Source organism: Marmota marmota, unplaced genomic scaffold (assembly GCF_001458135.2).
Source record: "Marmota marmota marmota unplaced genomic scaffold, marMar, whole genome shotgun sequence".
NCBI lineage: Eukaryota > Metazoa > Chordata > Mammalia > Rodentia > Sciuridae > Marmota > Marmota marmota.
Window position 1 is genome coordinate 3,927,042 of NW_025999990.1, and position 13,178 is coordinate 3,940,219.

Sequence of the window (13,178 nt, forward strand, 5' to 3'; positions counted from 1 at the left end):
GGAGGGGAGGGGAGGGGAGGGGGGATAGTAGAGGATAGGAAAGGCAGCAGAACACAACAGACACTAGTATGGCAATATGTAAATCAATGGATGTGTAACTGATGTGATTCTGCAATCTGTATATGGGGTAAAAATGGGAGCTCATAACCCACTTGAATCAAAGGGTGAAATATGATATATCAAGAACTATGTAATGTTTTGAATAACCAACAATAAAAAATTTAAAAAAATAATAATAATAATTTAAAGGTGTGTGTTTTAAAAAAATCCATCCATTTAGTGCATTGGTTTATAGAATTATCCTGTTGCTACTGACTCAAAATCAAAGCAGGAAAAAAAAAAAGTCTGTAAACCTGCCAAGTGCAGGGGTAAAAGTTGGAAGGAAATTTGTATACTGTTAGAGGAAAATAGCATAGTGTCATAGGAAGGTTTGGAATAGGCTACTAGAATAGGCAGTTGTTGAGTGTGAAATACCACACTGTCTACTATAACATTTTAGAAGAAAATTAGTAAAAGATGAAAGCAAGAAAAAATGCAGGCTCATAAAATAGCAACTTTAGCTGTCTTCAAGGACTTTCATTTTCACTTCATAAGAAAATATCAATCTGAAATTATGAAGCTAAAATGAACCCAGAAAACCTGTAATTCCTGGTTTTTAAGATGACTGGAAGGCCTGGTCAAAATTAAGTCAATTTGTATTCTTTGTTCAATATCTCATAAGAAGCAGAGTGCCTTATATTTAGTACCTATTACCTACTTAATGAATGAATGAAATGGGTGAGTGAATGAATGAAGGAACTGCCAACCACATTTAGTTGGCAGTTTTAGTTTGTGTAAGTATGTAATTTTTAAACAAATCATTCAGCAAAATAACCCAAAAGGATAAAGTTCTAGAATAAAGATGTGGGATATATAGATATATCGGTAATTTTTATTTTGTTTCTTATGGTTTTGTATATTTTCCTTTTTTTTTTTTTCTTTTTAGGTACCAGGGATTGAACCCAGGGGCACTTAACTACTGAACCATATCTCCAGCCATTTGTATTTTATTTAGAGACAGATTCTCACTGAGTTGCTTAGGGCCTTGCTGAGTTGCTGAGTTGCTAAGGCTTGGAACTTGCGATCCTCTTGTCTCAACCTCCTGAGCTGCTAGGATTACAAGCGTGTGCCACCGTGCCTGGCTATTTTCCAAATTTTTAACAATAAATGTTATAGAGGAAAATTTCTTCAAGATACATAAGTGCCTAGAATTTTTTAAAAATGAAATCTTAATATAAATCTCTGCTAATTATCTCTACTAACATTTCATCTGTGGTTCAAATTGAAGTAGCACTACTTTCACCTTAAAGGCTACTTGTGAACAAATGTTATTGTAGGAAAAACATTTCTAGGGTTATATATTTTAAAAGTAAAATTTTATCTTAACCTGTAGAAACTGACTGAACATTTCTGCCACTGAAACAAAGCAACATCAGTTCCATTTTGTAGAGCTGAAAATGTTTTATCTTTTTTTTGAGGAAAAAAACAAGATACTGTACTGGTGCCAGCATTCTTGTTTCAAATATAGTCACATTTGAATGAAAAATAAATAAATAATCATGCTAACCTATAAAAGCACTGTTCTGCTTTTCCTGACAGAAGCAAAACATTGAACCAGAATGAATGGATAGTCAGCCATTGTTGCAGTTGGTAGCTGAGTCCCTTGACTCACAGTTGAAATATATGTTTAGGTGGACCACATGGTCTTAGTTATCTGCCCACTGGAATGACACAATGGGAAGGTAATCTGATGAATATCATGGGACATCTGTGAACAGATCATAGCTATGCTTGATATGAATCATTCTTCCCTCAAAAATCTAAAGTTTAATAGTTAAAAATTTTAAATTGTTGTCATTGCATAAATGGAGTCATCTGGCCTATTACAGGGGTTAGGAGGGAATGAATACAATACATACTTTCAGATATTTTGCCAGTAAATTGTTTGACTAATTGTTAGATCTCTAAATTTAAGAAAGCCTAAAAACATGTTGCTTAAGGTGATCAATAAGAGTCTTGCATCTCTGCAAGCAATAAAAAATACCTTCTTTCACTACTCACCAGTGTCATGTAGGATATAAGATCTAAGTCTTATAAGCTTAGAAGACTTGTTCCTGTGCCAATCTTTAAATCCAAAGGGCTGAGTTAAAGATGTGCATATGTCACAACTGAAGTACTCCTGCCCATTGGATTTTTATGACTCTTAAGAAGGATCTTGGAGAAAGCATTTGGTGCCCAGGTTTTTAGGTTAAACTTTCCTTCACTGAATGACCCTATTCTCACATGGATTTCCCTAATTTGTGATCATACTTTGTTTTTAAGGCGCTACTATTTTAAAATGACTGAAAACAAAAGGAAAAACAAATGAAGTATTGGGTAAGGCATGACGCTGTGGCTTGCTGGTTACTGTTAATGCTGCTCTTAGACACTTTCTGAGTAATTTAGATTACCTGTTTGGAGGGAAGGGTTTGGTGATTGGAGGGACGGTTTAGTTTGTATTCTCATTTCCACTTGCAGGAGTAACCTATTGCCCCTGTATGATCTGAAACATGATACATGGTCTTGTAGTTTGACTTGTTTCTCTTTGATATTTTGACATACCTATCTTGGATTTTTTTGATTGATTGACACTAAAGAAAGTATACCTAAAGCTTATTTACCAGGGGTGTTTACAAATAAGAGTATGTGTTGTGTGTGTCTTTGTGTTTTATGAAATGTGAACAAGTTGTGATGGATATCTTTGCCAATAAATAATAAACACATATTTAAAATTTTACAAACTTATAATGAGGATATTTTTAGTTGTGGTAAACAGATCACTCAAGACTAATTTTTTATGAACAAGATAAGTATTTTGAAAATTAACATTTGAATGAGTTATGTATGTATTTCTTTGACATATAATCAACGGGTCCAACTCTTTAGAGCAAACAGACTAATTGGTTACAGTCTAAAAGGTCCACTGCAATTTTTAAATTCTGTACTTCCTGGGCTTTTAGAGTGATACGTATGTAAATGTAAAAAAAAAAATGAAATGTGTGGATGTGATGTATGCCTAACAAAGATTAAACTGGTGGGATTTTTCCTATAAAATATCAAAAAGTAAATTGATCCCTATTGTTTTTTAAAAAAATATACAATTATTGATTTTCACTGAAATGTATATCAATACATTTTATCTGAGGATAATTTGGGAAATTTAAGGGATTTTTTTTTTTTTTAAGGAAAGCACGAAGAAGAACATACAGATGGAAATACTAATTGCTTTAAGTTACCAGTAGTTTCTTTTCTGGATTTGAAAACAGTTATGTTTCTAAATATGAGAACAATGATTTTGCCTAAAATTTCAGTATAATGACCAGGACTTCTCTCCTTTTTAGAGAAGCAGTCAAGTGTTTCTGGAACAGATAAGACAGCAGCGATCCAGTGAGGTTGATCCCCCAAGGAAGAAAGCTATGCATACTCACCTTTTTGGAAGGTGAACTGCTCCTCAATTAATGATGTCCTCCTTTCCTCAAGGTGTCCAAAGACAGGAGGTGGTCTGTAAAAGGCTGGATGACAACTCCATTGTCCAGAACAATTACTGTGATCCTGACAGTAAGCCACCTGAAAATCAAAGAGCCTGCAACACTGAGCCCTGCCCACCTGAGTAAGTAAGAGAAAGAAGTAAGAACTGGTTCTTCCGGTACAAAGAGAAAAACATCATGTATTCATATTTGGAAAATTACTCACATGAAAAAATAAATGAGGCTGAGAAAAAGGGAGGAAACAACATAGAGGGTGATATTTTGATATCCTTTTCCCTAAGCAAAGATTCCTATTTATTCATAGACTTCGATTATTAATTCTTTGAAAGCAGAAATTTCAGTGAATTTGGTCCTGACACAGTGCTGGAATTGATCATATTATATCAATTCTAAGGTACATCTTTTCACATTTTAAGAACTATGAAATCAGGATTCATTTTGTTACTGATGGCATCTTACAGCAGTATTTGGGATTTTCCCCCTTTCTTAAAGTTACATGAAATATTGGTGACTTAAATTTAACAGCAACAAAATGATTTCTTTCCACTCCTTTTTTCTAGATATTTATCCTTTTAAAATGGTTTTAAAATACTCTGGAATGGAATATCAATGCTTTAACTTACTGACCCAGTTTTAAGTTCCATTGTTGCAAACCATCCTGTCTTCTGAATGCTGGATCCAGGCACAGAGGCTTCCTTCAGTCTCTTTCTGTTCATCAATGTAGCAGTTACAATTCACTGTAAAGAGAAGCACAGGAAAGAGCTATTCTTTTTAATGATGGCTCTAAAATGAGATTTGCTGTCAGTAAGCTACACTTTATAATCTGTAAAACAGAAAGGTTTCTTGATTAAGCAAAAGGCAATAATTATGTGGAAAAAGACAAGGATGCTGATTTGATCATTATGATACTGATTTTTTTTTTTTTAGGGATTTTACCAGACTGCCAACTGCAAGAAAAAAACATGTGAATGGCATTTTATTCTTGTTTGAATAATCAAGACTAACCAGTAACCCCTTGGTTAGCTAAGTGTCCTAAAAAGAAATTGATAAGGAAAAAGAGTAAGCAGGACATATATGTCCTAAACTGTAAAGAAAAGCTTCAAAACGAAGTTAATCTCCTTTTCCAAAAATGACCACAGTGGAATCACAAAAACTTGGGGCTTACAATGGATAAAAATCCAGGTTCCTAAGATGGATAAAGAAAGGTGCATTTCTTCATATTTATTCCAAAACAGTGATGCCTTATGAACACATTATCCAAAGCCAGTGCCTGCCTGCACATTTGATCTTAATTTTTCACTTCTAGTCTGTTGAAAAGGCTTAGGATAGTAACTATCAAGTAAGTAGTGCAAAGTATCTAGAATGATAGAAAATTTTTATTTTAAGATTTTATACTTTATGTCTATTGTTTTCAAAAAGTGATCACTATGTAACTAATTCTTTAAAACTAAGTCATAGAAAAATATGGAAATGTGACCTATTATATGTATCATGAAAACAAGTTATTTATTTTTAATTTTGTTCTTTTCTCTGCCAGTTTTTTTTATAAATTCATCTCAAGATAAATTGAAAAAATTATATACATCAAATTGGTGCTCAAAATCCATGGGCTAATTTTGTCCCCTTCTAGGTTTCCAATAACTACAGCATGTTTTCATGTAATTTTGAGTCTTAATCCTTCAAGTTAATTCCCTGAGACCCTCAGGATTTTAAGTATCATGTTTGGAATTTAATCAGCCATTTAAAGCATTTGAATGTTACTGGTTACACTTGCTTTATCTTGGCCTAGACTTTTTATTTGTTTGAAATTATGTACTCAAATGTTCACTGTCCTTGGAGAGTTCAATCAGTGGTCATTCCATCTCACATATTATGGATCTGAGTATTGCATTTGAGGATTTTCTTTAATGGTTTAAGTATAATTGACACAATAACATGTGATTACAATTTGATTTCCTATCTTCTTTCCTTTTGTAGTTCTGAAATGAAGTTACTTAAGTTTGAAGTAAGTAATGGATGGAATTCAAAAGAGAAAAATAAAGGAATATGCGAAGCATAGACAAATTTAGTTTCAGAGTTTTCTTTTTTGGAAAGGCCTCAAGGAACCTATTTTAAATATTGTTTGCTATTAGTCCAATTTTTTCTTAATTTCTTTTTAATGTTTTTTATTTTTTTGAATTTGGATTATGGAAGAGGAAATATTAATTTTTCAGGATGTTTGTCATATATATTAAGATTCCCATCAGATACTAGCACTATAGGGATAAAAATCTTAGAAAGACTACTATGATTCAATAAGATTTTTAGTTAGTGTGAAGAAAGGAGATAGATTTTTTGTTTTCGGGTGATTATGTGATAGGCAAATAAAAAGAAAATAGGGGCTGGGTTATGGCTCAGTGGTAGAGTGCTTGCCTGGCATGTGTGAGGCACTGGGTTCTATCTTTAGCACCACATAAAAATAAATAAATAAAATAAAGGTATTGTGTCCATCTACAACTAAAAAATATTTTTAAAAAAGAAAATAAAAACATTTATAATAGCACTATTAATAATTTGGTGTATTTGCAATATATTATATATACATATTATATAATATGTATTATATATATATATATGCTTTGTAGTCAGTTTTCTACATATTTTGAAAATTAAATATCTTTGACAGCACATAGTAGATCATCATAGCTGTCTTACAGCTTTTGATTTCCTGTGCTACCACAGCACTAACCATTTTTGTCACTAAAACTTAATTTTCCTTAATTATGCCCTTATGCTTAATAAATAGGAATAGAATTTCTGAAACAAATGGAAACAAATTTTAGTCTTTGAAACATATTGTCAAATTGCTCTCCAGAAAGATTTTATGAATGTATACTCCTACTAGCAAGATATAAGAATGCCATTTCCCTGAACTGAAAACACTTGGGTATTATAATTTTTAAACAGTTTTGGTTATTTTATGGGGGGAGAAGTGTTGATATCTAATTACTATTTTATATTAAATTTCTTGGATTGCTGATGAGGCCAAATATCTTTATTTTTAGAAGTCTTTTTTTGTGTGTGTGGTGATGGGGATTGAACCCAGGGCCTTGTGCATGTGAGGCAGGCATTATACCAACTGAGCTATATCCCCAGCTCTGAACTCTTAATATATAAAGAATATTAACTTCTGGGGCTGGGATCGTGGCTCAGTGGTAGAGCACTTACCTGACATGTGTGAGGCACTGGGTTCGATTCTCAGTATTACATATAAACAAATGAATAAAATAAAGGTCTATAAACAACTAAAAAAATTTAAAAGAAAAGAATATTAACTCTTTTACTTGTGTTCCAAATGTTTTTTCCTAAAATGTTCATATTCTTTATGATGTTTTGATTTATGTTTACTTATAAAATTCAATATATGATTTAGGAAAGCTACGGGAAATTGAACTCAGGGGCACTCAACCACTGAGCCACATCCCCAGCCCTATTTTGTATCTTTTTTAGAGACAGGGTCTCACTGAGTTGTTTAGTGACTCAGCTAAGTTGCTGAGGCTGACTTTGAACGCTCAGTCCTCCTGGGTCAGCCTCCCAAGCCACTGGGATTTCAGGCATATGCCACTGCACCTGGCTAAAATTTCTATTTCTTTCATTGGTATAATGTTTAGTAATGTCTTATTCACTCTAAAATTATATTTTCAAAGTTTCTTTTCTTATTTTAATGTAAAGTATAATCTATCTGATGTCTATTTGCCTAATTTGAAGAAAGAATCTGTACTTTCAAATATTATTTCTTCTCATAGCATTAGTTTAAAACTCCAAGTTGTGTTTTTTTCTTAGAAAGTATCTTTTTAAATAATGAAATATTTGAAAATGTCTTAAATGTGTTTATTTAGCATTATAATCTCCAGCTCCATCCATTTACCTGATAATGCCATGATTTTATTATCTTTTAATGCTGAGTGATTTTCCACTGTGTATATATATCAAAGTTTCCCTATCCATTCATCTACTAAAGGGCATCTGGGTTGGTTCTACAATTTAGCTATTGTGAATTGTGCTGCTGTAAACATTGGGGCTGTGTCCCTGTAGTATGCTGTTTTTAAGATTTGGGTATAAATCGAGGAGTAGGATAGCTTGGTCAAATAGTGGTTCCATTCCAAGTTTTCCAAGGAATCTCCATACTGCTTTCCATATTGGCTGCACCAATTTGCAGTTCCACCAGCAATGTATGAGTGTGCCTTTTTCCCCACATCCTCACCAACACTTATTGTTATTTGCATTCTTGATAGCTGCCATTCTGACTGGAGTGAAATGAAATCTTAGAGTAGTTTTGATTTGCATTTTTCTAATTGCTAAAGATGTTGAACATTTTTTTCATACGTTTTTTGATTGATTGTATATCCTCTTCTGAGAAGTGTCTGTTCAGATCCTTGGCCCATTTATTGATTGGGTAATTTGGTTGTTTTGTTTTTGTTTTTTGTTTTTTGTTTTTTGTTTTTGTTTTGTTTTGTTTTGGTGCTTAGCTTTTTGAGTTCTTTATATATCCTAGAGATGAGTGCTCTATCTGATGTGCAAGTGGTAAAAATTTGCTGCCAAGCTGTAGGCTCTCTATTCACCTCATTGATTATTTCTTTTGCTGAGAAGAAGCTTTTTAGTTTGAATCCATCCCATTTATAGATTCTTGGTTTTAATTCTTGTGCTATAGGAGTCTTATTAAGAAAGTTGGAGAATATAATATTAAGTGAAGCAAGCCAATCCCAAAAAACCAAAGGCTGAATGTTTTCTTTGATATGAGGATGCTGACTCATAATGGCGCTGGTGGCGGCAGGGTGTAACATGGGAGGGATGGAGGAACTTTAGATAGGGCAAAGGCAGGAGAGGGGAAGGGAGGGGGCAAAGGGGTGGGAATGATGGTAGAATGAGTTAGACATCATTACCTTAAGTACATGTATGAAGACATGAATGGTGTGAAAAAACTTTGTATACAATCAGTGACTTGAAAAATTGTGCTCTATATGTGTAATATGAAATGAATTGCATTCTGCCATCATGTATAACAAATTAGAATAAATAAATAATTTAATTTTTAAAAGTATTTACTATACTTACAAATGTCTATTTATATTGAAACCATTTGTAAGTACAGTATAGAAAAATAGAGGACAGTAAGATTTGTCAATCCAATGTATTAGGAAAATGATAGGAAACTTGGAAGAACAAACAAAAAAGATATTGGTAGGGAAACAATAAAAGGGCTTATTTGGAAATCTTTGATGGGCCAGCAGAGACCTTTCTGGGAAACAGGGCTTTCATAGAGGCAACTTTTTAATGAGAAAGAGTATAGTAGTCAAGGTGGTGAATTGACTGTGAGTAAAAATAGTGGAATCCTTGACGTAGGCTTAAATAATTGGAAAAAAGGAAAGGGAGGAGTTGATATTAAAGGATATGACTGATAGGAAACTAGTATACTTCCATAAGAAAAGGAAGCAATGCTGAGTTAGAATCTAGAGAAAGGTCAAGTTCAGTTTTTTTTTGCCATGTTTGTGTTTTGAGAGCAAGAATATTTCTACATATTACCTCATATGAAGAATCCCTACACTGATATTACATATTCTCTATGATATTGTGGTTTTTCTATTTGTGAAAAAAAGAGAGATAAAAACAACAAACCACACATTATAATAATACTGTGACCAAGAGTTAAAAAAAAATTGATTAATGAGATGTGGAACACACTGTACTTTGGACTCATAAGGCCCAACTAACTGGGTAAAAACATATAAAAATAGTGATAGTACAAGAGAAAATATTGTAAGTACAGTAAGAGAGTTATAAGCAGAAGTGCTAAAGGAAGCCGAAGTGGCAAGAATTAATTTTTATCCAGAGGCTAGGTTTTGTTTAATGGTATTTTTATTGTATAATAGTTAACAATTATTGAGTCATTGAACCTCACCCATGGACAAGTATAATTTGTTATTTCAAGTTTAGAAAAAGATTCATCAGAGTCCTCTATAAAACTCCAAAACTTAAAACCTGGAGAGAATCACAGAAGTCATCTCAGCCAACTCCCATCATTTTATAGACCGAGGGTATTCTAAACTCTGGTGATGTTTTTCCCATTACACCAGACATCACTAACATTGTAACTTACAAAGCAACTGTCTGATAGCCTTTTAATACATCTAATTTTGCTTGCCTCATTGATATATTCTCAATTTCCACAACTTCAGAAATGTTTATGATTACATTGATTTTTTTTTAAATTTAGGAAAACCTCAACTATAGAAAGTTTAGGTCCTAGAGAGTTCTGCTTAACGTTAGTTTCACTTTCCAGTCTAATAAATAATTTATTTTTTTAACCTTTGTTTTGAAAATATTTCTGAATATTTATTAGGTTTATTTCTTAGGTTTATCTTTAAACTCTGTGTCTTCTTATTTTAGTTTTCGTTTGTTTGTTTTATTTTCTTTTGCAGTGCTAGGGATCAAATCCTGGGCTTTGCTCATGCTAATGAATGTTCTACCACTGAGCTATAGCAACTCTAGTGTGCATTCACACACGCACACACACACACTCTCTCTCAATCCAAATATTTAATATCAGTTTTTTTCATATGTTCTGCCATTCTCCTTTGAATTATAAAGCAAAAATAATATTCTGGTTTTAAGGTGGGTTCTTTCTTCAAAAATATTCTGCTTAACCAAAGTTGGGACAAAATTTTGGGATAGTGTCTCCCATATTTGTTCCTCCAAATAATATTATTGTTAATGTAGATTATAGAGGATACAGCAAACCTATCTAAAAAATTTCAGACTCTCAAATGTGAATCCCACTGACTGTTAGCCTCTAATGGATATGAGGGCATTGTGAGGATGAAGACAATTTGATCATTGGGTATGAGGAAGAGCACAGAAAGGACCAGCCTTGGGAATGTTCAGACTATGACAGAATTTCTGTGTTCATGCTTTTACCACTAAATCTAAAGGAAGACAAGGAAAATGACAGAAAACTAGGTATAATGCCAGCAGAGGATCAAATATGCAGAGAAGGAAGATGAAAAAAGCAGTACATCTTAAACTATACAGGATAATAGAGAAACTGAGACAAGCAGATGCAGTGGTATAATTGCAAGACTATATTTAATAACTAGGGTGTGATTTAATCCTTCAGAGAAACATGGGGAGGGATAATATGATGAGCAATAAAGATGCAACAGGGACTGAATAGTGACGTCTGAAATTAAAGTCAGAAAGGAAATTGTGAGGGTGGTTAATACTTTTACTTTCATATATTCCAAGTTGAAGGGTAGAATGATATATCTAGGCTAAGTTTCTGAGAAGAGATGATTGGTAATAAAAGAAGGGACAAAGAGTAAAAAGGCAGAGGTGGCCCTGACCCTGTGCACCAAAGAACACTAACACTGCCTGAATCACTGTTGTTACCCCAGGCACCTGTGTTTAATTTGAAGGTCTCCATCCCTCTTACATTATGAGACCTAATGAGATCATGGCTGGAGGTGGTATGACTGAGCTTTTTGTGGCTGAGTTATACACATTTCTGTTTTATCCCCTAATCTTGGTGATGAAATCACTGTTACAAATTGAATCAGAGTTTCACTATGGCTGGCATGCAAGTTATTATTCTCAGTTCACAGTTTCCTCCTTAACCAAAAATGGTACTAAGAACTTGGGATCATGTTCATCTGTAGAAAACATACAGGAAAGAATATGAAAATCACTTTAAATCTCCTTTGGAAAATGACTTAACAAACAACAACAAAAAATTAATTTCAGATTTTTAAAATTCAGGATTATCATTCTTTAAATGAATTTTAGGTTGCAAATTTTTAGATTTTAACAGCTTTTTAATTTAAAAACTGGTTAGCTATGGTATTTCTGAATATTGATTTTCCTCTATAAATAATAATACAAATAATATGAAACAAATACCATTGTTATTAGTTTGCTAAATATAGTTTCAAATGTAGGCTACTAGTACTATAACTTCACTGAAATAGTACCTTCCATATACAAAACTGACATAATACAGTGCTACTTAGAGAAATAATAAGGATTTTTTTTTCTTAAGCTTTATGTGTTCTATCTGGGTAGTCTCCCACTCAAGAGCATCAGCATATTCATTGATGATAGTTGCATAACTTATAACAATGTATTGAAGAAAATATCTTTTTATCTACATTCTGTATTCAACAATGTTAAAATGAAATTCAGTTTAAAGGCAATTGATGGGGGTCATTGCTCTGAAATTATGTATATATATATATTCATTGATGACTTTAAGGAAAGGAATGGATATACCTACAAATGTGAGATGTGTTCATTTAAGACATTTGAGTTTTTCCCCCACATTAGCCATACAAAAGCTGGTTTTTTAGGAGTAAAGGAGTTAGAACAAGGTATCTGTACATCTTCATAGAGCTGGCTTAGGGTTTTACTTTTGCCAAAAGTGTTTTAAGGCACCTATGTCCTCACTGTAGATACCTGGGCCTCTCTGCCCCAATAAGTACCATAAAGGCCTACTATCTTCATGAAGTTCATTTCTGGAAATTAGAAAGCAAATCCTCAATTCCTTTAGGATGACTTGAGCATATTATCTTCAATTATGGGAGAATCAGCCTCAATATAATACTATTAAAATTAATAACTATTTCTTATTGGTGATATGCCAGTATGTACTAAAGCTGGCTAGTACTTATTCTCGAGACCCTATTATTAGCTTATCTTCTCCTGTTCATATTATGTCAAATAGGTAGCTTGAAATCAGCCATAGTAAGGCATTATACCACAAAAATTGGCAAATGCCCCAATTCAGAACTCCCTTTCCACATGGAGAGCCAGTTGTCAAACATTTACTAGCATGGCACTGGAAACTTTAAATATTTATCTCTAACTGACACCGAATAATCTTCATTAGGGGGCTCTTCCATTTGCCACTTGTTATTTTAACCAACATGAACTGTTAGTTTTTCTAGGAAAAGGATAGAGTCCATTCATGCAAGTGCCTTCACTCGCCTGGAAATCTCCGGATGTACTGAGGAAATGCTTTTCTGTGTTTCTTCCACTTCTTGCTGCAGGTGGTTCATTGGGGATTGGTTGGAGTGCAGCAAGACTTGTGATGGTGGGATGCGCACAAGGGCAGTGCTCTGCATCAGGAAGATCGGACCTTCAGAGGAGGAGACACTGGACTATAGTGGTTGTTTAACACACCGGCCTATCGAAAAAGAGCCCTGCAACAACCAGTCATGTCCACCTCAGTGGGTGGCTTTGGACTGGTCAGAAGTAAGGAAATCTGAGGCTGTATGTTTTCAGATGTCTTAACTATCAATACCAAAGCATTTAATATTAAGGACACCTGAGCATGTGAGCGCCTTAGAACTTAACAAGTAAGAACTGCATGACAGTGAATTCGGCCATGTTTTATTTTATTGCTGCTTATCAAGAAGTAGGGGGTTTTTTGAGTCAGGGAAGTCAATGAGAAATTATGCATCAATCTGATTGAAAAAAAGTCTACAGTAAATCTGAAATAACATTGTAGTGGGTACAAATATGATTTTTTTTTCTTACTATACAAGCAGCATCACAAACTCAGAATTAGGACTATGTTATTAA

General features: G+C 33.5%; 1 protein-coding gene across 1 annotated transcript in view; it reads left to right on the forward strand.

Moving 5' to 3' along the window:
* Window positions 1-13,178, forward strand: part of Adamts6 (ADAM metallopeptidase with thrombospondin type 1 motif 6) — a 284,670-nt gene that overhangs the window by 244,542 nt on the left and 26,950 nt on the right. Inside the window, exons 21-22 of the mRNA XM_048806580.1 lie at window positions 3,559-3,688; window positions 12,644-12,848. Of these exons, the coding sequence (XP_048662537.1) occupies window positions 3,559-3,688; window positions 12,644-12,848 (335 nt within the window). The remainder of the gene's footprint in view (window positions 1-3,558; window positions 3,689-12,643; window positions 12,849-13,178) is intronic.